This window comes from Stegostoma tigrinum, chromosome 5 (genome assembly GCF_030684315.1).
Source record: "Stegostoma tigrinum isolate sSteTig4 chromosome 5, sSteTig4.hap1, whole genome shotgun sequence".
In the NCBI taxonomy this organism is placed as follows: domain Eukaryota; kingdom Metazoa; phylum Chordata; class Chondrichthyes; order Orectolobiformes; family Stegostomatidae; genus Stegostoma; species Stegostoma tigrinum.
In genome coordinates, this window is record NC_081358.1 from 47,099,983 (window position 1) to 47,127,115 (window position 27,133).

The 27,133-nt window shown below is 40.2% G+C and overlaps 1 protein-coding gene and 1 long non-coding RNA gene across 3 annotated transcripts in view; one reads left to right on the top strand and one right to left on the bottom strand.

Annotated features, from left to right (window-relative positions):
- Nucleotides 1-13,368, bottom strand: part of LOC132209583 (uncharacterized) — a 43,446-nt gene extending 30,078 nt beyond the window's left edge. The window contains exons 1-2 of one of the 2 annotated variants that reach the window (XR_009445745.1): nt 13,240-13,368; nt 11,285-11,825 (exon numbers count right to left, since the gene is read on the bottom strand). This is a non-coding gene — a long non-coding RNA (uncharacterized LOC132209583). Of the gene's footprint in view, nt 1-11,038; nt 11,826-13,239 lie in introns of both variants that reach the window. The other variant, XR_009445744.1, reaches the window with a different exon arrangement.
- On the top strand, nt 13,353-25,818 carry ndufb9 (NADH:ubiquinone oxidoreductase subunit B9). The gene is made up of 4 exons (XM_048530093.2): nt 13,353-13,490; nt 20,198-20,390; nt 23,067-23,180; nt 25,544-25,818. Exons 1-4 carry the CDS (start codon nt 13,405-13,407, stop codon nt 25,670-25,672), a joined length of 522 nt encoding a protein of 173 aa, XP_048386050.1. The 5' UTR covers nt 13,353-13,404; the 3' UTR covers nt 25,673-25,818.
- Nucleotides 25,819-27,133: the final 1,315 nt, after the last annotated feature.

Consider the following 27,133-nt stretch of genomic DNA (forward strand, 5'->3'; position numbering starts at 1 on the left):
AGGTCTGATGACAGCATCCATGAAGGAGAAAACAGAGTTAATGTTTCGGGTCCAGTGACCCTTCCTCAGAACTGAAGCCCAACAGGGAAGAAAAATAATAGGGGCTGGATGAAGCAACCGTTGCTGACAAGGAAAGTCAGGGGCAGCATAAAAGCAAAGGGAAAAGCAGATAATGCGATGAAGATTAGTGGAAAATCAAAGGATTGGGGCACCTTTAAAACCCAACCGAAGATAACTAAAAAAGCAGTAAGGGTGAAGAAGATGAAATATGAGCGTAAGCTAGCTAAAAATATGAAAAAAGATTACAAAAGTTTATTTTTAGCTACCTAAAAGGTAAAAGAGATGCAACAGTGAATATTGGACCACTGGAAAATGAGACTGGAGAAGTAATCATGGAGAATAAAGAAATGGAGGAAGAGTTAAATTGGTATTTTACATCTGTTTTCACAATGGAAGCCACCCACAACATACAAGGATTTCAACAGAGTCTGAGGACAGAGGTTAAGTGTAGTGGCCATCACTTAAGGAGATATTGGGTAAGTTGAAAAGTCTGAAGTTGGATAAATCATCTGAAACAAATGGACTAAATCCCAGAGTTCTTAAGGAGATAGCTGAGAAGATTATAGAGGTATTGGTGGTGATTTTTCAGGAACTACATGAGCCAGGGAGATTCTGGAAAGTGACTAATACAACATCCCTGTTTAAGAAGGGATGGAGGGAGAAGGCAGGAAATTAAATACCGGTTAGTTTGACCTCAGTCGTTGGTAAAATTTTGGAGTCAATTGTTTAGGATGAGATTATGGTGTGCTTGGAAGAGCATGATAAAATAGGGCAGAGTCAGCACAGTTTCATCAAGCAATAGTAACACATGACAAATCTATTAGAATTTCTTTCAACGGGAAATGAGAAAATTGGATAAAGGAACCAGTGGGCAAGATCTATTTGGATTTTCAGAAAGCCTCTGACAAGTTGTCACACAGGAAGCCGCTAAATAATTTAAGAACCAATGGTGTTAGGAGTAATGTACTAACAGGTACTATGGAGGATTGGCTGACTGGCAGAAAGCAGAGAGAAGGTATAAAAGGGTCTTTTTCTAGATGTCAGATTGTGACTAATGGAGTTGCAAAGAGATCTGTGTTGTAACCACAACTATTCACGTTATGCATTAACAATCAGGGCCAAGGAATTGAATGCATTGTTGCTCACTTGCAGACGATACAAAATAGGTGTAGGGACAGGTAATATTAAGGAAACAGAGAGGCTGCAGAACAATTTTGACATGCTATGCAAGTTGGTAAAGAAGCAGCAATGTGGCAAAGTGTTAGGTTATACATTTGGAAGGAAGAATAGAAGTTCACAGTATTTTGGATATGGGGAAAGGCTTCGGAAATCTGAAGTGTAAAGGGACTTGGGAGTTCTAGTTTAGGATTCTTTTAAGGTTAACAATGCAGGTTCAGTTGGCAAGTAGGAAGGCAAATATAATGATGGTATTCAAGAGGGCTAGAAAACAAGAGCAGAGATGTACTGCTGAGGATGTATAAGACTCTGGTCAGACCACATTTGGAATATTGTGAGCAGTTTTGGGTCCCGTACCGAAGGAAGGATGTGCTGGCATTGAAGGGGGTCCCGAGGAGGTTTATAAGAATGATGCTAGGGATGAGCAGCGGTTGAGTTTGGAAGAATGAGGGGAGTTCCGATTGAAACTCACATGACACTGAGAAGTCTGGACAGACTGAATGTGGAGAAGATGTTTCCCTATTAGGAGAGGCTTAGACTTGGGGGCACAGCCTCAGGTGAATCGACAACATTTTAGAACTGAGATAAGGAATTTCTTCAGCCAGAGGGGTTGACTCTGTGGAACTCATTGCCCCAGAGGACTGTAGAAGCCAAGTCATTGAGTGTATTTAAGATGAAGATAGATAGGTTCTTGATTAATAAGAGAGTCAAGGATTATGGGGAGAAGGCAGGGGAATGGAGTTGAGAAACATATCAGCCACAATCAAAGGCAGAGAAGACTCAACAGACTGAAAGACTGGCCTAATTCTGCTCCTATATTTTATGGTCTTATGATCTCCTAAGAAAGCAAATAGCCTCAGACATTGATGAATGTAAAGGATCCGAAACCCTAAACCAGCAAAACCGGTGTAATATACAAAATACCATGCAAAGACTTCGAGAAATACTACATAGGCCAAACTGGAAGAAAACTGACAATACAGATACACAAATGTCAACTAGCCTCCAAGAGACACGACCAATTCTCAGTTGTCTCACTACACACTGACAATGAGGGACACGAACTGACTGGGACAACACATCCATAATCATACAAGCCAAACAGAGATATGTCAGGGAATTCCAGGAGGCCTGGTATTCAACTGGAACTCCATCAACAAGCCACTGAATTAGACCCTGTGTACAAACCAATGAGAAACAGAACTGGAAGTAATACCAACCACTAAACCGAGGCATATAAATAGCAAGCAGAACAGAATACTGACACTTCACTGGAGGTGTACTGATGATGTCACCTAGCAGGGTGATAAAATATTTGTCACCAAACCCACCAGCTCAGCAAGCATGTCTACAACCTCATCCACAACCCAAGCTACAAATCTTCTCAAAAACTCTAAACCACCCACATTATTTTGCATCCAAAGTGATCTTGCCCACATACTCAGCCTGTCTAAATCCCCTTCAAGCCTCTTTGCATTCTCCTCACTTTTCCAACAATTTTTGTATCATCTGCAAAATTGGAAATATTTCAATTGGCACATCCAAACCATTGATATATATTATGAACAGCTGGCACACAAGAAATTATTCTTGCTATACTCTATTGGCTACAGCATACCAACCAAAGAAAGACCCATTTATTGTTACTGTTGCCTTTTACCTGTTAACCTGCTAACATGCAATCCAGCATATTGTCTTTAATCCCAGATGCTTTAATTTCAATTATTTGCCACCTATTTGGGACCTAATCCTGTCCTGAAAATTCCAGTGGAGAGTAGAAGTTTTTTTTACTTAGAATTTCTGTTTTGGTTAAATACCTCACGCCTTCCCTTGCTGTCACATCTCTCTCACACACCAGAGTGTTTCTTTCCCTCCCCATTCTAGTACCTCCCAGCATCCTTGAAAAGAAATATACTGGGAAGCGTGCAGAGAAAAATGACAAAAATAGCTCCAGGAATAAAGATTTTCAGTTACAAAGACAGATTGGATAAGTTGAGACTGCCTTCTTAGTTAAGAGGAACTTGAGCGAATGTTTAATAGAGACATTGAAAATCATGAAGGGTCTGGTCAGAGAGATAGGCAAAAACAATTCCCACTGGAATTGGAATGATCAAAACAGCATGGCACAGTTTAAACGTCATTGGCAAAAACAACAATGACAACATGGGGGATAACTTTTCTCATGCATTGATTGGGTAAGATCTGGAATATACTGTTAGAAAGTGTTAGAAATGTTAATTGAGGCAGTTAACAGTGAATTATCTGAAAAGGACCTGTAGGGTTATAGGCAGATATTGGAGGAGTAGCACTAGGTGCATTGCTCCTCAGTAAAACCAGCAGAGACATGATGGGCTGAATGGCTATCACTATTCTGTAATTTTGTGACAGTAATTCTGCCCTTAATTTCATGCCCTTTTATTCTGAATTCCTCTATCAGAGGAAATACATTCTCTGAATCTAAGCTATTGAATTCTTGTATCATTTTAAGAAGTGGTTTAGAAGGGGTGGACGCTAGGAAGTTGTTTCCGTTAGGCAGGGAGACTAGGACCCATGGGCACAGCCTTAAAATTAGGGGGGGTAAATTTAAAACTGACATGAGACGACATTTCTTCAGTCAGCGAGTGGTGGGCTTCTGGAATTCATTGCCGCAGAGTGCAGTGGAGGCTGGGACGTTGGATGCCTTCAAGGCAGAGATCGACAAATTCTTGGTCTCAGAAGGAATCAAGGGCTACGGAGAGAGTGCAGGGAAGTGGTACTGAAATGCCCATCAGCCATGATTTAAATGGCGGAGTGGACTTGATGGGCCGAATGGCCTTACTTCCACTCCTATGTCTTATGGTCTTATTTTACATTCGTTGATTAGGTTACCTGTTCAATCTTTTAACTTCAAGGGAATGTAATTTAAGTTTGTCAAAACTTTATCAAATCAAACAATTTGTCTTCATGATTTAAATGGCTAAGATCTGGTTTATTCTGGTGACTCTCCACTGTTCTCTTTCTAAAGCCAGTACATGTTTCCTGAGAGATAACGGGAACTGCAGATGCTGGAGAATCCAAGATAACAAAGTGTGAAGCTGGATGAACACAGCAGGCCAAGCAGCATCTCAGGAGCACAAATGCTGAGGTTTCGGGCCTAGAGCCCTCATTCGTTTTCAAAACTAAATAAGGAAGAGTCTGACCAAGGCTTATAAACCGAAGCAGTATATTTTTTTCAATTTTTTTTATCCCAATGCTTTTGAGATAAAACAAAATCACTCTAATAGACTTTTTTGATTATGCTGTGTTCCTTCACACTAGCCTCTGCTGATTTCTGTACATAAATAAATTTTCTTTTTGCTCCTGCTGAAATTCTAGTCTCTGGCCACTAAGAAAATACTCTAATTTTTATTTTTCTGATCCAGATTATTATTCCAGTTTACCTAAAACACTGATATCAACCAACAATGTGCAAATTGATCAGGTACATCCTGTCTTTAAAAAAAAGATCCAAACTAGCCAATTACAGCACAATCAGCCTTCCCTCAATCATCAGTAAAATGACAGTGGTATTATAGACAGGGTTCTCAGACACCATTTACCTCACAATAAGCTGCTAACTAATGTTCTGGTGGGTTTCTACTAAGTCCATTTGGCTCCTAAGGTAATTAGAGCTTGGATCAAACATGGGCAAAAATGTTTAACTCATGATAGGATAAAGTGTAACTGTGCATGATAGCAGCTCAGTGGCTATACCTATGCCAGATAAAAAAAACATTTCCCATATTAGAGATACTAGAAACTGCAGATGTTGGAGAATCTGAGATAACAAGGTGCAGAGCTGGATGAACACAATAGGCCAAGCAGCAACAGAGGAGCGAAAGCTGATGTTTCGGGCCGAAATGTCAGCTTTCCTGCTCCTCTGATACTGCTTGGCTGTTGTGTTCATCCAGCTCTGCACCTTGTTATCCCTTTCCCATATTAGTTTGCTTATAAAGATATTTCTTTATGTCACCAAACTGGAGAACAATGAGGGTGTGAAATTATTTTCCATCACACAGCAGACACTTTTTTTGGATTGGTCTTGCCATTAACTGTTTGGTGTGTTGCATACTCAGCACTGCTGAAGCAACAAGACCCAAATGAGGAAATCACTTGCATTTGCTGGAAAGGCTGCAAAGGACAGTGTAGTAGTAATCATCTCTCTGTGTTGGAAAGGTGACAATAAGATGCAGGTGCTATGGGAAACTTCTGTAAGGCCCCGGAAGGCATAACCAGTAAAACGGGCATTCACTTCAAAATGGAGCAACATGATAATCAGTTGGGGAGTTTATTGGGGTAGCGCTGGTATCAATGAATCTTTAATCCCGAACCCGATGTTGATGTTCTCACCATGAGCAGATGGTGAAATTTGAACTCAATAAAATGTGGAATTAAAATCTAACCTCATGCTAACCATTGTTGATTGTCATAAAAATCCACCCATTTCAACAATTCCTTTAGGGAAGGAAACCTGCAGTTTCTACCTGGTCTGGCCTGCGTACCTCCAGATTCACAGCAATGTGTTGAATCTTCACTGTCCTCTGGACAATTAGTGATGGGTAATAAATGTACATACCTAGGGAAACCCACATCCAGTGAGTGAATAGAAAAATAGTTTGTTCATTTCCATATGATGCACAGGCAGGTGGGACTAGTTTGGTTTGAGATTATGGTCGGCATGGATTGGTTGGATCAGAAAGTTCTGTTTCTGTACTGTATGGGTCTATGACTCTTCACTGAACTTCATCTTGCATTGTTCTACCCTTTGCCCTATCAACTCATCAACAGTAGAAAATTGTTGACATGAGCACCCTCAAAGAGTTATTTTCCCTGCCAGTCTTGTGGTCTTGTAATATCATTATAGGAAGCAAGTTGTATCACAGAATGACAAAATTGTTATAGTGCAGGGTAAGACCATCTGGCTCTTCAAATATGCATTATTACCTAACTTCAATCTCCTGTTTTCTCTCCAAACTCTTGCACACTATTTCCATTCAAATAGTCATCCAACACAGTCCTGAATGCCTCAATTGAAAGTGCAGTCACCACCATTCCTGATATTGTATTCCCATACCCCAGCTGCTCCCCGAGTGAAAAAGTTTTTTTCTCTCATTATCCCTGCTTCTATTGCACATTATTTTAAATCCATGTCCTCTCATTCTGTTCCTTTAATGAGGTTTCTTCCTATCTACTCAGTCCAGTGTGAGGTATTGTATTATGATTCTCTTTACTAACTCATTCACAAGTGCATTATGTTTACTATACTGCGTTTCCATTCAGTCATTCATAAAACCTCATTAAACTAAATTAAATATCCCTTCCAACCAATTACTGCTTCTTTATACCTTTCAATTCTTATTGACCCCATGCTGCAAGCAGCATTTAGACTTTTGTTTCCATATCAAATGGTACCTTTGAGTAAGTGTTAATGCTGTAACCTACTCAGAACAATGCCATCCCCACCAATGAGTCTCATAACTCTATCAAAACTATGGAAAGATTATAATATCACTGAGTTCTTAGCAACCGAAATGCTACTCCGAAATAAGAGTTAACACAGTAACCTGCTCAGAACAATGCCATCCCCAACATCGTATCTCTACAACGCACTCAAAACTATGGAAAGATTATAATATTAATTAGTCCTTAGCAACTATTTCTCGGGACCAGAATGGGTTGCAGAACATCAAACCATTTCCTTCAATAGTATGAACTTTTTAAATACCTATTAAATAGGGCCACTATCTTACTAGAAATTTACTATCAAAACAGTGCTTCCATGAAACTGCATGAATGAATGTGTAAGAACTGTCAAAGCCAGCAATAGTAAATGAAATCTCATGACCCAGCTGCAGGAGATCAGTTTAATATGCTCTATACTTTTATTTAGTACATGCATAATTTTTCACTTATTTAGTGACTAACACCTCTTAATCATGCAATCTTAGACTGGTCAGATATTCTAACCCCACCAGGAGTAACAGCCAGCATTTAGGAAGTGCTTAACCATCTCCTGCTTCCCCAGGACAGATGTCATGCAAACTTGTGTACAATAGAAACAACTAAGTGACAACACAATGCTAAAATTTTATTGTATGTAAAAACTGTGTACTTAAAAGGCTACTGTAAAACTGTACTTTAGATTCCTTCACTGCCTCAAACTGTACTATAGCAGATGCTCACTAAAGAGGATTTCTTTATCACTCACCAATCTTGGTCATTATTGAAAACGATCCCTCACCAGGTTCTCATAATTTTGGAAACCTCTAACAAATTTCCTCTTACCTGCAAGGAGAACAGTCCCGATTTCTTCAATCTATTCTCATAACTGAAGTTTCTCACTCCTGAAACCATTCTTGTAAATTCCTTCTGCAATCTCTCCAATGAGTTCACGTTTCCTACAATGTAATAGCCACAACTATACACAATACTCCAAATGAAATCTCATGTGTCTTCTACAAGTTCAGCCTCAAATCGTTGCTCTTGTACGTTATGCCTCTATTAATGAAGCTGAGAATACCGTATGCTGTCTCCACCTGTCTTGTCACCTTTAATGATCTACCTCTAGCCCAGAAAATATCCATGAACCACTACTCTCTGTTTTGTATCACTCAGCTAATTTTGTATCCACATTGTTACACCATTATCGATAGTTTTCTTCATAAGTCTATTATGTGGCATGTAACAAACACATTCTGGAAGTTCATGCGTATCAAATCAACAGCATTACCCTCATCAAACCTTTCTGTTACCTCTTTGAAAAATTCCAAGTTAGTTAAATACAATTTCCCCTTTCAAAATCCAAACTGACTCTTCCTAATCAATCCACCTTTTTCCATGTGACTACTAATTCTATCCCAAGCAATTGTTTCTCGAAGCTTCCCTGAAACTGAAGTCAAACGATAATCTATAATTGCTGGGATACAACGTTCCTTGAACAAAGCAGTAACGTTTACAATTTCCAGTCGACTGGCACCTACCCCAAGTCCAAGTAGGTAGCTTGGAAATGATGCAACTTCAAAGCAGGCTGCAGCCTGGGTCCTAGAAAGCACCTAGAAACAATGCTCCTGAAATTTTATTCCCTTATTACCATCTACATCATGATTAAGTCTTGCCCATTTACTTTGACTAATATGCACACATCCTAAATGCAATGAACGTTCTTACATCTTACAATGTTTCTGTGGCCAGCAGTAATTAAATCCTGATTAATTTTAGTCTGGGTTTATTTCTAGAAACTGTAGCAGATCAGGATACCAAAAGGACAACAGAATGTTTTGAGTCCAGTATGGCTCTTCTTCTGGATTTGAAATGCTACCTCTGATTCTCTCTCCACAAATGCTGCCAGACCTGCTAAGTTTCTCCAGCATGTTTTGTTTTTATTTCAGATTTATAGCATCCGCAGCGTTTTGCTTTCATTAAAATGGCATGTTTATTACCTGCTAGAATACACGAGTGATTATAAAATAACATAGATTTAAAGCTAAGCCAGACAGATATTTGGCCTTTTAGAATCAAACTTGTTTTATTTTCACTTGCTTATGGAATACAACTATTACCGGCTAGGCTAGTATTATCATCCATCTTAGAGGACACTTAAGAGTCAACCATGTTATTGTGAATCTGGAACCACATGTAGGCCAGACCAGGTAAAGATGGCGGATTTCATTCCCTAAAAAGCATTATTAGTGAATCAGATGTTTTTTGTGACAATTGTTACAGTCATCATTTAAGACTCACTTTTGTTGACTCCAAATTTTATGGAATTCAAATTTCACCATCTATTATGGTGGTATTCAAACCCATTTCCCAGAACATTAGCCACAAGCTCTGGATTACTAGTGCAGTGACATTACCATTTCATGACTGCAAATGTGAAACTGGTAGGAAAGTTGAATCAAACTCCTCTTGACATGAATTAGCTGTGATTATACTGAAGGGGAGAACGCAGAGAAGGCTTGGCAGTCATACAATATTCTTCTGCTCCTATTTTTTATGTTAGCAAGTCTTTCTATTCATGGTGAGAACCACCACAGGCAATGCATAACTAAAATTTAAAATATTAATGTCTGATTTTTAGATAGTAGTATTGCAATATATTAAATGGCTAAAACACTGTGGAGAGTTATGTAAAGAGGTTCCAGCAATGCGAGGTCCCTTCCAGGTTGTAGTTATAGGTTGATGAAAAGTGACTTCCTAGAACATAGAAGCAGGGACTTAAATGCACCTTTTTTTTCTGAGACTTTCAGTCACTTTCAAAAAGAATTACTGTGTTATATCGAATATACTGCTCTCCAGAGAGGACAGCACTACCCATGCAACAAAATTGGCTAGAAGGTGGTAGACAGAGGGTGGTGATGGAGAGTTGTTTTTCAAACTGGGGACCTGTGATGAGCAGAGTGCCGCAAGGATTGGTGCTGGGTCCACTGCTTTTTGTCATTTATGTAAATGATTTAGATGTGAATACAGGAGGTATGGTTAGTAAATTTGCTGATGATGCCAAAATTAGTGGTGCAGTGGAAAGTCAAGAAGGTTACCTCAGAGTACAACAGAATCAGATGGCCAATGGACTGAGGAGTGGCAGATGGAGTTTAATGAGATAAATGTAAGATGCTGCATTTTGGTAAGGCAAGTCAGGGCAGAAGTACACACTTGAAGGTAAGAACCTGGGGGGTGATGCTGAACAAAGACACCATGGTTCATAGCTTCGTGAAAGTAGAGTCACAGACAAGATATGAAGTCAGTGTTTGGTATGCTTACTATTATTGGTCAGTGCTTTGAGTATAAAAGTTGGGAGTCATATTGTAACTGTACAGGACACTGGTTAGGCCACTTTTGGAATAATACGTTCAATTCTGGTATCCTTGATGTAGGAAGGATGTTGTGAAACTTGAAAGGGTTGAAAAAAAATTAAAGGGATGTTGTCAGTTTGAGCTATAGGGTGAGGGAGAATAGGCTGGGGCCATTTTCCCTGGTGCGTCATAGGCTGAGGGGTGCTCTTATAGAAGTTTATGAAATCATGAGGGGCATGGGTAGGGTGAACAGCCAAAGTCTTTTCCCCAGAGTACGGGAGTCCAAAACTACAGGGTTTTGATTTAAGGTGATAGGGGAAGCACTTAAAAGCAACTTTTTTGCACAGAGGGTTGTGCATAAAGAGAATGAGCTGCCAGAGGAAATAGAGGAGGCTGGTACAGTTACAACATTTAAAAGGCATCTGGATGGGTACTTGAATAGGAAAGGTTTAGAAGGATATGGGCCAAATGTTGGCAAATGGGACTAGATTAATTTAGGATGTCTGGTCGGCATGGACGAGATTGATCGAAGGGTCTGTTGTACATCTCTAACTCTAATCGGTTGCTGTCAAACTAAATCTAGTTTGTGTACCTGGGCACCCAGATCCCTCTGTAACTTCTAGTTCTACAATCTCTCTCTATTGAAAATATATTCTGTTTTTCTAATCTCATCATGTTGCCCTCCCCCCCACCCCCCGCCGAATTGAGATCAAGAATCGTGCAGTAATTGTAGGAGTGTGGCAATGTTAACAGTTGTGCGTTTTTGGATTAGGCCATAATCTTGAGGCCCTATTTCCTCAGGCAAGCATTAAAGATCTTATTACACTTCTTTGACGAACGTTTATATCTGCTGTCCTGGCCAATTAGTATTTATCCTCAATTAACTTCGCAAAACAAATGGTCACTCTCACAGTTATTAGTGTGATATTCCAGTAGGAGCTGTGAGTACACACGTTTTGCTACAAGACAACATGAATACATTTCAAATCTACTTCTCTTGACTGTACAGCCTTTTGTGAAATCCTGATGGTGAAAAGCACTACATGAACGCTCGTCTTTTTCTTTCTGGGGAACCCCAAAGAACGATGCAAAGTCTCCGTCCAAGAAGAGCTCGTCTCGCACGCTGATGCTCTCTATTGAGTTTTTCTTCCCGCGGGAGTTCGGGGGGGGGGGGGTGGTCGTGATTGTGGAGTTGAGGTTGGGGATCCAATTAAATATGGTGGTAACTCTTGTCTTACTCCGGCCAGGCGGAGGAGCCAGTTGTAGTCAAGCGGCAGACAGTTGCTCTATTTTCGCAAAGACGACGCCAAGGGCGCCTGGTCCGCGGCCCCGAACTCCCGTAACCGTCGGCGGTTCGAATCTGACGACGCGGTCCGCACACATCCCGCGAGGAGCGTCTTGCGCATCCCGGGGTGCACGCGTTGCATCTAATGCCCAGCAAAGGTTAGCAAGCAGGAATTCTGGCGCGCACACGCACGAAACGCCAACGAGCCTAGCTTGCTGTGGTGTTGCAACAGAAACAAATGGAAATATCGTAATGATTAATGCGCTTTAATCCACCCGCTTGTTCCGAGTCAGGCACAACATCAAAAAAATGGCAATATAGTTCGTTAGGCCTGTGCGTGGCTTGCACTTGAACTTGTAGGTGATGGGGTTCCCATTCATTCACGGTCCTTCTATTTGATAGAGGTCACATGTTTGGAATGTGCTATCAGTTATAGCAGAGAACTTGGGACATTTTCCTTCATTTGCTGCGGTGTAATTATGACTATGATGACTCTGTTGGTATAATATATGGGAAAGTATAATTGTTATACTGTTAATTCAGTCATCTCGATTCATCTGGAAGCATTTTTTCTTACTCCTTCACCTTCCCCGGCTGATTTGGTCTAAAACTCCATACACATTTTTATTGTTCTTATAGAAATGGGGGGGGAATGCTATACATAACTAAAAATATGAATATTATATGACAAATATCATAACCAATGTGAGATAGTAAGAACTGCCAATGCTGGAGTCAGAGATAACACACTGTGGAGCTGGAGGAACACATCAGGCCAGACAGCATCAGAGAAGCAGGAAAGTTGACGTTTCTTGTTGGGACCCTTCTTCAGAAACTTCTTCCGAGAAGTCAACTCTCCTGCTCCTCTGATGCTGCCTGGCCTGCTGTGTACCTCCAGCTCCACACTGTTATCTTAACCAATGTTCCTGGTTTCCTTCACCCATGATTAAAAGTAGTACCTTCAGCTGTTGGCCCTAATTATTGGAATTCTTTTGCTAATGTTCTCCTTTCTCCTCCCTTAGGACATTTCTTAAAAATTAGCTTTTAAAGCTTTGACTATGCTTTTGGTTATATATTCTAATTATACCTTCTAAATTCACATTTCATCCATGAGTACTCATTTGAAGGTCCTTGGGACATTTTACTGTTAAAAATGCTACATGTAAAAGACTACATAAGTATTTTACATAACCAGTATGTTCATCGATGAAAAATCATTCGACATTAAAAACTAAAACAGTTTTAATAAAGAAGGGTCCAGACTCAAAACGTCAGCTTTCCTGCTCTTCTGATGCTGCCTGGCCTGCTGTGTTCATCCATCTCTACACCTTGTTATCTCAGATTCTCCGGCACTGGCAGTTCCTACTATCTCTCAGTCTTAATGTAGTGTCATTGCTTGGAGACAGTGAGATGCAGTGAAACGTCGAGCAGAATCATAAACGTGCTGTTTATTATTCTTGGTATAGTTGGAATCCAGAAAAGTGAGAGCCTACCTTATTGAAACATGTCTTAGAGGACATGACAGCATAAATGTGGAAATACTGTTTCACATTGTGGAAGAATCTAACACCAGAGGGCATACTCTCAGAATGAGGGGTTACATTTAAAACAGATGAAAATTTCTTTCAGACTGTTGTGCATCTGTAAAGTTCTTTATCTCAAGGGCTATTGAGACTGAATCATTAAAATACACTGAAGGATGAGCAATATACATCCTCAATCAGTAAGGGAATCAAGGGTTATGGGGAAAGGACAGGAACGTGGAGTTTAGGATTATCAGATCAGCTATTATCTCATTGAATGATGCAGCAGATCACAGAGACTTGATTGTCTACTGCTCGTATGGCTTATGGTCTGTAATCAGTGAGTGGAAGAACCCCTTCCCTTTCAACTGACTTTAAATGTTACCATAGGCGGCTTTGTGTAGGCGGTAACCGTAGTCCTTCAAGTTCCCGTCGTTCCTGGCTGGCGGTCTGTAATCCTCGACCTTCCCATGATCGCTTTCGGCACCGGCAGGCTGTGGTCCTCCAATTTCCCAGGGTTCTTCGGGCGGGAAGGTGACCGGAAAGGACGATGGCTGCGTATTTGACTCACCAACAGAAAGTGCTTCGACTTTACAAACGGGCTCTGCGGCACTTAGAATCCTGGTGCATATTTAGGTGTGTTCTTCTCACTTGAGTCAGTGTGATGACGGGGATTAAGTGTCAGAGAAATTGGTGGAGTTGACAAGATATGTAGTCGGTGCTTTTGATAGTTAATTCATAGAAGATACTTGGTGTGGAAATGCAATATCGAGATATTCTGTTTGAATGTTACATGTAACTGAACTCGTGTAATATTCGACAATAATTTTTATAACACGTTTACATCTTTGTTAAGTAGATTACAAACTGTTAGGGGGAAATGTTGCTGGATGCTGGACTGTTGTGTTTTGATGAAGGGGAAACATTAACACAAATTCTGTCTTTTTGTATAAAATCTGTTGGCATTTCTGTTATTTCCAGTTATGGTTTCAACATCCTAACATTACAATTGTTTAATTTAAAGTATTAATATAAATTTGAAACTATGAAATATTTTTCTGTATGAAAACAGAAATTGCTGGAGAAACTCAGCAGGTCTGGCAACATCTGTGGAGAGAAAGCAGAATTAAGTTTCAGGTCCAATGAGCCTTTTTCAGAAACACTTTTGCATCTTCACCATTCCAGCATTGTAGGATGTACAGATTGGGTGCAGGAGTAACTATTTGGTCCCTCAAGCCATTACAATTGTTGAGTAAGATAAACTGTGACAAAATAATGTGACCTCAACTGTACCTTGTTTTTTTTCTCAATACCTCTACTGTCCCTTAAAAATTATTCAATAACTTAACCTCCACTTCTGCCAGTTTTGCAGATAATTTCATAGAGTTTCAGATCTCAGAGAGGGGAGGAAAGAAAGGTCTCCTAATGTCTGTTTTAAATAGCAGGTCCCATACTTTTAAACTGTGACTCTAGACCTAATCTCTACCACAAGAGCCAGTAAATCCTTTCAGAATCTTTGGTGTAGGTGCCCTCAGGATCTTGAATCAAAGGGAAATTCAGTGCAAAAAGAAAGAACAACCTGAGTGATCTTGTCCTCCCCATTCTGCCAGGTCAAATCCTAATGAACATAGTGGCTGCACTGGGTTTGCAGCAGATGATGAAGGAACTAACAAGATAGAAAAATACTGAAATGAAACCAAGAACTGCCGATGTAGGAGATCCGAAGCAAAAACACAGCACATTTGGCAGCATTTTTGGGAGAAAGTGGAGGCCTCATGAAGAGTCACCAGAATCGAAACGTTAACTCTGCTTTCTCCCCTCAGAAGCTGCCAGAGCTGACAAGTATTGCCAGCAGTTTCTGAAAGTAAGAAAGATATACTTGATGTTATCCTCAACAATCTAGCTGCCGGCCTTGCATTTGTCCGTGACCGTATCGACTGTTGCACAGTCCATGTGGAGATGAAATCCTGCATTCACAATGAAGATACTCTCCATCATGTTGTGTGGCACAAGCACCATGTTAAATAAGATTGATTTTTAAGTGGATCTAGCAGTTCAGGACTGGGCATTCATGAGGTACTGTGGACTATTAGCAGAATTGTGCTCCAACATAATCTGCAACCTCAAGGTCCAGCATATTCCCCAACCTACCATTTCTATCAAGTCAGAGGATCAACTCTAGTTCAATGAAAATTGCAAGACAGCATGCCAGGAGCAGTTCCAGCCATTTGTAAAACTGAGCGGTCAACAGTGGCTCAGTGGTTAGCACTGCAGCCTCACAGTGCCAGGGACCCGGGATCGATTCCAGCCTCTGGCAACTGTCTGTGTGGAGTTTGCACATTCTCCCTGTGTCTGCGTGGGTTTCCTCCGGGTGCTCCGGTTCCCTCCCACAGTCCAAAGATGTGCATGCTAGGTGGATTGGCCGTGCTAAATTGCCTGTAGTGTTCAGGGCTGTGTGGGTTACAGGGGGATGGGTCTGGGTGAGATGCTTCAAGGGGCGGTGTGGACTTGCTGGGCCGAAGGGTCTGTTTCCACACTGTAGGGAATCTAATGTAATCTAACCTCCTGAACCTATGCTCAGTGCACTTGTTTACCAGACAACATAAGCAGAAACTGATAGGGATAAGCAATTCCACAAGAATCAGATCTGATCTAAAGTATGTAATACTACTACACCCAGTCATAAATGGTGTTCAACTATTGTAACAACTCACTGGAGAAAGAGACTACACGAATATTCTCATCCTCAATGCTGGGGGAGTCCAACACATCATTGCAGCAGATAAGAATGAAGCATTTATAACAATCTTCAACCAAATTTTAGTGAGTGGATGACCTATCTCAGCTTCCTTCAGAGGTTCCCAGCATCTCTCAACTCTGTCTTCAACCAATTAGATTTATATGATATCAAGAAATGGCTGGAGGTGATAGTTACTGCAAAAGCTATGGGCCACAATAACATTCTAGCTACATTACTGAAGACTTTTATTCGGAATCTTTTGCAAAACAAGCTAAGCTGTAAGCTGTTCCAGTACACCTTGCTCTTCAAAAATATATCATGGACACTACTATCCTCAGCTGCTTTATCAGTGACTTTCACACCATCAGAAAGTCAGTTGGCAGGATATTTTCCAATGATTTCATGCTTTAGCACTTGTCAGATACTGAGCAGCTCATGTCCAGTGCAACAAGACCTAAGACAATATCCAGATTAGTGACAGTTGACATTTGTATCACACAAGTGCCAGCTAATGACCATCTTCAACAAGTTTTTTTTCAAGAAATGTATAAATTCCAGCAAGGAAAGACCATGTAAATGAAGGAAGTATGTTCCTAATGACCCAGCAATCCAGAACCATGCTCACAGTCTAAGGATATGGAGGAGGTCAGTTAGGACTGAGATGATAAATCATTCACCCAGAGAGTGGTGAACTTGTGAAATTCTCTGTCGTAGAAAGCAGTTGAGGCTGAAACATTGAGTGAATGTTTTCTAGAAGTTAGATATAGTTCTTGGGGATAAAGGAACCAAAGGGAAAGGGTGGGGGAGGGGGAGGGGGGTAAGCAGAACAGAGCACAATTGGATGATCAGTCATGATCACATTGAATGTTAGTGTAGGCCTCATGGGCCAAATGGTATACTCCTGTTCCTATTTTCTAAGTTTGAGAGAATCTAACTCTTGTCCCTTGACATTCAATGGCATTCACATCACTGACTTCCCCACTATCAACATCATGGGTTTCCAATTGACCAGAAACGTAATCAGACTCACCATATAAATACAGTGGCTGCAACAGCAGGCCAACAGCTAGGAATACTGCAAGTAACTCACCACCTGACTCCTCAAAAACAGACCACAAACTGAGGCTGAAGTCAGAAGTGTGGTAGAATATTTCCACTTGCCTGGATGAGGGGCTTGGATAGGATGAATGTATGTAGTCTTTTTCCCAAGGATGGGGAATTGAAAACTAGAGGGTATAGGTTTAAAGTTGGGGGGGGGGGGGGCGGTGGTGCAGGGAGGAGAGGAGAGGAAGGGAAGGGAAAGAGGGGTGGCGAGGAGAGAGACTTAAGAAGGACCTGAGGGGCAGTTGCTTCATGCAGAGAGTGGTGCGTTTGTGGAATGGGCTGCCAGGAAAAGTGGTTGAGGCAGGTGCCATAGAAACATTAGAAAAATATTTGGATAAGCATGTGGATGGGAAACTTTTGGGGGATGAGGACCAAATGCAGGCAAGTGGAACTAGCTGAATAGGCACCATGGTCAGCATGGACCAATTTAGGCAAAAGGGCCTGTTTCTATGCTGTATTACTGTCTGACTGTAAGTTCACATCCAAGCCACTCACCATCTCGTTTTGGAAACTCATCGCCATTCCTTCACTTGGTCAGTATTTTGGTCGTCTGTCCATAACAGCATTGTATATCTACCTAGGCTAAATCGATAGCTGTGGTTTGAGGAGTGAGCTCACCCCAAAGCTCTTGAGGACAAAGAAGGCTGGGTGGAAAATGCTGACCCACCCAGTGAAACCTATATTCCATGAATGTGTATTTTAAAAGTAAAAGTAAATTCAATGTTGGCATGAAACTGAATTACTGTGATTTTTAGCTGAATTTGTCCTCACTCTCAACAACTTCTCTTTCAATTCCTCCCACTTCCTATGGACACAAGGGGTGGTCATGGGTACCTGCATGGGCCCAAGTTATGCCTGCTTCTTTGTAGGTTACGTGGGTCAATCCCCGTACCACACCTACACTGGCCCTAAACCCCACTTCTTCCTCTGTTACATTGATGACTGTATTGGCGCCGCCTCGTGCTCCCACGAGGAGCTCGAACAGTTCATCCACTTCACCAACCCCTAGCACCCCAACCTTAGGTTTGCCTGGACCATCTCTAATACCTCTCTCTCCTTCCTGGGCGCCTCTGTTTCCATCTCTGGCAACTACCTAGGAACCGATATCCATTCCAAGCCCACCGACTCCCACAGCTGCACATCTGCTAATTTGGTGTACTGCATCCGCTATTCCCATTGTGGCCTCCTCTACATTGGGGAAACCAAGCGGAGGCTTGGGTACCACTTTGCAGAACACCTACGCTCAGTTTGCACTAAACAACTGCACCTCCCAGGCACGAACCATTTCAGCACCCCCTCCCATTTCGCAGACAAGTCCATCCTGGGCCTCCTGCAGTGCCACAATGATGCACCCGAAGGAACTCACATTCCGCTTGGCAACCCTGCAGCCCAATGGTATCAATGTGGATTTCACAAGCTTCAAAATCTCCCCGCCTCCCTATCACATCCCAAAATCAGCCCAGCTCGTTCCTGCCTCCCTAACCTGTCCTTCCTCCTACCTCAAGCCCCACCCCCATCTCCTATTTACTAACCTCATCCTGCCCCCTCCCTGGACTGACGTATTTCCTCCCTACCTCCCCACCTACACGCACCTTTATTGGCTCCATCTCCACCTCTTTGACTTGTCTGCCTCCTCTCCAACTATCTTTTCCTCCAGCCACCTTCTATCCGCCTCCCCCTCTCTTCCTATTTATTTCAGAACCCCATTCCTCTCGCCCATTTCTAAAGAACGGTCTAGGCCCGTAATGCCAGCCTTCCTGCTCCTATGATGCTGCTTGGCCTGCGGCATTCATCCAGCTCTACACCTTGTTATCTCAGATTTTTCTGTACTGTCTTTTATGAAACATATTTTCTTTTCCAAATCTAGCATTGACGCTATTGCTGTTTACTGGTACTTTGTGAAGTTATCAGATTGTTAAAATTTATTTATATGCAGCAGTGTTAGCTGGATTAGTTATTCATTCGCTTCTTCTGAGAAGGTGATCGCATGCTGCTACCTTGAACCAGTGCAGTTCTTGTGACTATTGTGACCTTTGTGACTTGAGATGAAATTGGTGATTATGCTCCAAGAGTATAGCCCTTTTGTTGACTTAGATGTTGGAATTTGCAAGGCTTGGAGGTGGTGTTGAAATAATTTTTGAGTTACTGTCATACATCATGTATGTGACAGAACGACTACGATGTGTTGGTGGTGAAGGGACTAGAAATTCAGTCAAATGATAGATGGAGAGTGTAGTGTTCTAAATGCTGTTGCGCTTTTTCAACTACTGCAATTGAATGCAGCCAAGCAAGTGGTGAGCAATTCCATCACATTTCTGACTAAAACTTTATCATTGGTAAGAAGACATGGAGACGTTGGTTGCAGAGTGGTAGGCTCGGCCCTGTTTACATTTGCTTTGATCTGGCTAATCCAATTAATTTTTTGTCAGCTAGGGATGCATGGATGGGTACTTGGGCATTCTCTTATGGAATCACTTGTGTAGCATGACTATTAGCTGCCATTTATCAGCCCACTCTTGGATGTTGATGCTCCCTTCTTTATCAGAGCAGTTGTGAATGGAGTGAAATAGTATTCAGTCGTCAGCATATAGCCCTATTTCCAAACCCTGTGCTGAAATAATGTTATTAATAAGTTGGATTAAGTAGAGGTACTTCCATTGTTGGATGTTACCTCCAAGGCTCAGTCTCCTCCTGTGCAATGGCCGTTTGCTTTCCCCTCAAATTTCAAAAGCCCATTCATAGAATTTTGTAAAATGAATGGACATATAAGATCATAAGACATAAGAGCAGAAATTGGGCCATTCAGCCCATCAAGACTGTTCCACCATTCAGTCATGACTGATAAGTTTCTCAACCTTATTCTCTCACCTCCCCTTCGGCAGCTACTTGTTTTAGTATTCTAAATTGCTAGCTTGGATTCTTAGTCCTGAATTATAAAATTTTGAATAGTGGTAAGAGTCAGTTTGGTTGCTTTGTTTCTTGAGCAGTGAGGCATGGCCTCTCGTGAGGGTGAAACAGTATTTTAAAGTAGGAGTTAATTTGAAGGTAACTTTTATTTTTGGATAAGATGTCAATAGATGTGACGAAGTGCCACTACAATTTCTATTGACTGCAGCTTTCTGAACAGAATCACATTGTACTCGTTGTGTCCTGTGAAGGCAAAGTAACCTTTTTCAAATTCTACAATTAAAATTCACTAAACACAGCAAAGCTTTCAAAGCTAAGACTCATTTTATCTTGGTAAAAAAAAATATCATTAGCGACTAAACAAACAACTCCTTTGGAAAAGCATGACATTAGTTTTGTTGTATCTTTACTACCCACTATAGTCTGCAATAGCATGCTAGTTTTGAACATTTTGCCTTCCAGCACTATCTGGAGATGGATAATTTTGGGTAACTGAAACAACCGCTGGAATGAATTGTAAAATACTTTGCTTTGATTAACGCAAAATACCTGTACCACTAGTTTGGACTTTGTTTACTTTTTTCCTAATTAGAGACAAGTACCGTTTTTATGCCTGCATGCTACGTGCAAGGTTTGATGAACATAAAGATGAGAAGGACATGGTGAAGGCTACTAAGCTGCTGAAAGCTGCTGAAGAAGAATTCTGGGCAACGCAGCATTCTCAGCCGTACATCTTTCCTGATTCACCAGGAGGCACATCTTATGAGAGATACGATTGCTATAAGGTATGAGGTGAAGTCTATGTAATGTAAAATTACTATTTATCTGCATTAAGCTCAATGTATTTTGTATGTTTGTAGAGTGAAAAAGGTGGAATATAATTGTTTACACTTATGACAAGGTCTTACTCTAAAATGAGATTGATGGGCAGTACAAGGAAACGGGGGAATAAAACTCCTCTTTCTAAAGTTCTGAGGAAGGGTCACCGGACCTGAAACGTTAACTGTTTTTTTTCTTTCACAAATGCTGCCAGAGCTACTGAGCTTTTCCAGAAACTTTGTTTTTGTTCCTCTTTCTAATGTTACTTTTTGTATTAGTTGAGTTTTGAAATGAAGCAAGAACATAAATAAATAAGAACAGTAGGAATCACATAAGATGAACATGTCCGGCTGTCATCATCAATGATGGGGTGAGGTCAGTAGTGGTATTACCAGCCACTCACCATGATGGACTTTGAAGCCGCCCGCAAAAATACAGTCTATGTCTTGGCTACCCTTGGTGCTTTCCAAGTTGTTCATAAGTAGGAGCTTTGCTTGCTCATATTTGACCCAGTACCTTGAAACCTCATTGGATTCAGTCAGTTTTGAGGACACGTGGAACAACCTCTTCTAGGCTGTGTACCTCTGTACTGCCATATTCAAGAATAGTTAAGGTCATATCTGGGACACTGCTACTGTGTAAAGTGTATTTCTGAGAGTCAGACTATGGTGGGCAATATCTTTGACCAATCTGTAGAACAACTCGCCCAATTTTGACTGAAGTTCCCAGATGTTTGTAAGGAAGATTTTATAAGGGTTATTTACATATTACACATTTAAGTATTCAAGACACGTGGTTGAAAGAACAATCCAATCAATCTCAACCACATGCCTTTACAGTTCATGCTACAGAGAGAATTTCTGTCTTCCAAAAAAAGTTTGACATAGCTTAGTTCTTAGTCATGAAAATCTGGTAGCCTTTTCTTGATTCATCATATAACTGAGCATAAACTTTCTCAACTTCAAATAACCCCTTCAGTTTGAACCAACTATTTCCAGCCTGGGACTTTTACTAAACTGCTTAAACCAATGTTATCTATTTTTAATAATTCTAAACTATCTTATCTTTTTCTCATTAGAAGCTGAATATGTAAAGGAGTTACCCTAAGAGCCCTGCAGAGCTGCCCAAACCGAAACATAATCTTTTTTCCCCCTTGGTTATGTATATTTTCTGTTAAGCCCAAAGAAAATACCAGAATCTTCTGCCTGAAAGCGTACTGTACCATAATGTTTACTTTGTACACTCTCCCAATATAAACAAGAAACAATTAGTCTCCAAGTCCTTCTCTGACTGTTTTAAAAGACATCATCGTGGTTACAGAAATACTTGTAAGTTAATCATTAAACCTCTTTCAGGTACACCCATAAAAAAATCCACTAATTGAAATTCAAAAAACAAAACTTGAAAATTGTTGGTACTAAAAGGTATAAATCACACACCTTACATCACTTGGAGATAAGGCTGGAGAATTTCCATCCCTAAAGGTCATTAAGTGAAGGAGGTGAGTTTTTAATGCCAATCTACAATTTTTTATTGTCACCATTATTGAGCCATTTCGGTTGCAGACTTGTTAGTTGAATTCAAGTTCCACTAGCTGCTATGAGGGATTTGAAGCTGTATCCCCAGATTCTTAGCCTGTGGGTTCTTAGTCCCATTGTATTACTATTATGAAACTGCATCCACTTTGCAACCATCAAGAGTTCCGCACATATTTTATCATGCTTATCTAATACATCCAGTTTAACCCAGGCCTCCTTTTACTCCCCCTTTCTAGGATTAGGCATTATTAGTATGTCTCCCAGAAGAACTCTGACTCCTGTGAACTATTAGGATGAAGGCTACAGGCTGGCATAGCTCCTTCTTATAGGACCGCTGACAATATCATCTGCCCCAGCACCCTCTATTTTAAGTTCCAAATTTGTTACACACATGTATTTGAATACTTTTTAATTGTAAATAGCACCATTTAATTCTCTGAATAAAGACTGAGAGAAAGTACTCATTTAGTCTATGGACCATTGTTAGTCTCTCCTCATCTGTTTTAGGACTCTAAGCCTTTGATGGCCCTCTGACATTTTTTTCCAATTGCTACCACAGTCGTCCTCTCCAATAACATTTTGGCAGGTCTTTTTTTTTCCAACTGTTTTCAGAGTGAAATCCTGTCCTCTACCAGTCTTTGCAAATGTGTGCTTCAAAGATAGTTTGTTGGAGGATGATCTGATTTTTTTCACATCTTTTTACAGCTTGGTTAATTGTCAAAATGCTGTTGATTCACTGGCATTTCCTAGCTCAGCAGATACCTGGAATTGTCCAATCTTCTTGTTTACTACTGGCTGGGGCTTGGTAATATTTTCTGAGTATTGAGCTACTTGAATGTTGAGAAGAAGTACAAAGTCTTTGATGCTCCATCGCAAATATAAAGCACTTAGTGTTATCAGCAAAACTGAATTATGTTTTGCACTTAGATGTATCAGAGCAGGACATAACTAATGGATACTTGAAGATTTCTCATCTCGACTTATTCCCTGAACTTGATACTGTTTTAATTATGTATCAAGTTCAAAATTTATTTTATTGTGCTGAAGCAGTTTTTCAGATTGAGTTTTTAATTTTATTTTGAAACATTTCCCTCTTTCTCCTAGACACCTGAATCTTATTTGGATTATTGGCATCCATCTGAAAAAGCAATGTATCCAGATTATTTTGCCAAGCGGGAGCAATGGAAGAAGCTGCGTCTCATGAGTTGGGAGAAAGAGGTGGGTATCAGCTCATGGTGATTTTTGTTTTATGCTGCATTTATATTGATTGTAACCAAATGTTTCATTTACCTGCTTCCCATTCACTTAAAATCATTTCATTGTTGAAGCACAATTGTGGCATCTTTTAGGGCTCTTAGCATTGTGAGGCTAGTAAATCATCAGTGCTATCAAACCTATTAGCAGCAAGTTACTGCACTTATTGTTCAAAAGTTTACCGGTATTTGTAAAGAAATTGTCATCCCAATGTTTTTTAGTATCACATTCCAATCTAAAAATATGCATAGTTTTTTTAAATGGATAAATGCTGTCATCTGTTGGGATGTAGAATTCTATGCCATAAATCTGTAAAGATTTCTTAAATTCTTTTTAGAAAGGAAATAAATGGTTGATTGTAAAATTGGAATATTCAAGAGTATGGAGAACAAACTGTACAGTTGGATTAGAAGAGGCAACTTGTCAGAGGGGAGAAACAAGAGAATCTGTGTTGTAAAACTTTATTCCTGGCTTATTACCTTAAAATTATTTCCAAATATTTTAGTGAAGAGAATACTATGAGGTTACAAATTGATATATCGATGGGTTAGGTGAGCAGGCAGATTTGACAAATGGAACAAAATAGGGAAAACTGTTCATCTTGGCAGGAAGAATATGAAAATCTAAATGGTAAGAGATTTTAGAGCTCTGAGGTGCACGGGATCCAGGTGTTGTCGTGCATGAATTGCAAAACCATTTGGAAGTGATCTACTAGGACGTTCCTGGGGAATTGAACACAAAAGTAAGGAGGTTTCTGCTTCAGTTATGTAAGGCATTAGTGACACCACATCTAGAATACTGTATATGATGGATAGTCTTGGAAGGAAAGGTTAAGGCAATTTTAGGCTTGTATCCATAACTCTTTACTGGAGTTATAGTAAGAAATGACTTGTTAGAAATGCAGAATCCTAGAGCCTTGATAGATGCGTGGAAGAGATGCTTCAGTTATGGAAGAATCTAGAACCAGGGGTCACCATGTTAAAAATAAGGTGCTGCACAACTAGGACAAATGAGAAAACATTTCTCACAGGGCCATGGGTCTTTAGAACTCTTTTTTTGCTCAAAAGCTCGTGGAAGAAGAGTCCTCAAGTATTTTTAATGTAAAAGTAGATTGTAATATGAAGTAAATGGCTATCAGGAGTGGGTGGGAATATGGAATAATCATCTCAGTTGTGATTTTAGTGTATAGCAGAACAGGCTTTGGAGTAAGTGGCCCACTCCTGAGCCATGTGTGATCTTAGATCAGAAATGTGAAAGCCATGAATTTTAATGGTTTCAGTAGTTTACTGAATTAAAGTTTTCTTTTTAAAAAAAAACTCATATACAAAATGCCAACATTATCTTTTCAGACTAGATTTTGTGGTTTGTCTTAATGGTGAAAGTGCTACTGACTGAACTACAACTGAGAAATAGGGAATATTATATAATCATTGGATGCAATACAGTAACTTTCCCATTTACATATTTCTCTTTTGTGTTTTAGTGAGTGGGAGTGAACACCTGCCTCCACTTCCCCTCACTGCACAGAAATTTAAATGATAGAATACATGCATTCCAATGTACTTGATGGAGTTTAGAAGAATGAGAGGCGAACTTATTGAAGCATAAGATTCTTAGGACACTTGAGTAGATGCAGACAGGTTGTCTCCCCTTATGTGGAATGTAGGGCATTATCTCAGAATAAAGCGTCAGCCATTTCAGACAGGTAAGGTAAATTTCTGACTGTAGTGAATCTATGAAATTTGTTACCGGAAGAGTTGTAGAGGCTGCGCCACTAAGTACCATCGAGCCTGAGACTGGTAGATTTTTAATCAGTAAGGGAATGAAGGAATTATCAGACCAGTCATAATCTTGTTAAATGACAGAACAGATTTGATGGGCTAGATGGGCTAAATGGCCAACTTCTGCTCCTACATCTTATGGTCATTCGTCAACTCTCCATGATATTGTTTGACGTTCCAATGCATGTCATTGGAGAATTGTTAACAATTGTATAAGCAGTGAAAACTAATGTCCTTGAAGGCAGCGGCAAGTCTCAACCTTTGATGAAATTTGTGATTTGATAACCAATTTGTTTAAGGTTAAAAGTCTATAGTAAAAATTGCTTTACACATTTTGGAAGTAAAATTGTGGCTACAGTTTGGTCATAGGTGTCATTCTTGATATAAAATGGTTAATAATTTAGACTGAACCTTAAGTCAGACCATGGCTACTGACAGGCAAGTAAACTTGCATTGTGAAATTGCTTGATGTTACAACGTAACAGATAACATTAGAGGAAAAGAAATTATCTATGCAGTAACATTTCATTTCCATTCGCTCTGTAGGTGAAGCAGCTGAAGCAAGAAGTGACTGATAATCCTAAGAGTGAGGCTCTGCCCCCTGCTCGTAAGGAGGGTGATCTTCCTCCACTGTGGTGGAACATTGTCACACGACCCCGTGAACGCCCCACATAGAAGTATATCAGATGTTCTGAACAGAAATAAAATCATCCCAATGATGTCACCAGGAGACTATTTATCGAGAGTTGGTGTCTACACCTTCTGAAAATGTTTCTGATGACAATGAATTTGATGAAGTCTAATAAATAGCTGAAATTAAACATTTGGCTTCATTTTACACTACCTGAAACTTAAACTAGGGGGGTCTTTTCATTTTGTATTGGTTTTATTCATCTTTCAATCCTTAACCATTTCTGTTGCTGAAAAATTAAGTCTCCAGGCTGTTTCCTATTACTTAAACATTCATCCACTTTCCCCAGCTTGAGTGCACTGCACCCCATTCCAATTTGTGCACACAAACAAACACACATGATGTCTTCAGAAAAAAACAACTCATTTCTTATTTTCCATAATCAGCAGGATATCTGATTGTTGTCAAAAGGCTGTTATGCACCTAACTAATAGTTATACTGGACAAGTCGGATCCCACAGTAGTGACTTGAAGGGATCATTTGTTTACAGTGGCTTACCAATGATGATTTGTCATTGAATATAACATGAGGTTGCCCAAATTCTGCAACACAAGAAAACAAACCAACAAAGCTATATGACAGTTTAGAAAGATCTTGAACAGTAAAACAAGTTTTAACCTGTTTCCAATTATATCTTTCCTAGCTATCCCAGAGAAAAATCACTCCCATCTAAACTCTAATTTCTTTCATAACTAATAGTCCAATTTCTGACGTTTTTTTCCAGGTCTGTTGCCCTAAACCTCTCCAATTCAGACAACTTAAACTTGTATAAAGACTGTATCAACATGGAAACTTGACAACTAAATCCTCCTGCTGGGGTGAAACTTGCTGCCCAAATTGAAAATTTGAAACTTCTACTGGATAGATAGTTTTCCTGAACAGAAGCCAAACTCACAAAGTGACTGTGATCTGTTTGTCAAACTCAGCAGTATAAACATTTCAGTTAAAGCCACAGGTGTCCCACTAGGTGTTTCATGTCTTGTGTTCTTGAAAATTATGTATTTTGATCACTGTTCTAAATGATTTTGACTTAAAGGAAAATGTTACCTTTGTCAAACAGAAACCTACATCTACCTCTAGTTTGTAACTTAGAAGTCCCAAATGATACTGTACATTGTACCTCTTTATGAGAAGGCACAGAACAGTTGAACTCCACACACTCCTCATATACCCATACTTGAAACCAGTATCTCATTTTCCGCTTGAGGACTCTGCATGCAGCATTTTGGATTCAATCTCGAGTTCAATAATTTTAGGGCCAGAGCACCTTCTCCCATGGCCTTACCCAATACCCACACACTTGAATTTGTCATCACATGGGCTGCTACCATAGCAAACTCAATGTCTGCCACTAATGGTCCCCAGTAGCAGTTGTTGATTCTCCCAGGCCGACCTTTACCCATTCCCTTGTTTACCCAATTGTTCTCTTTCTCTGGGTTCCATC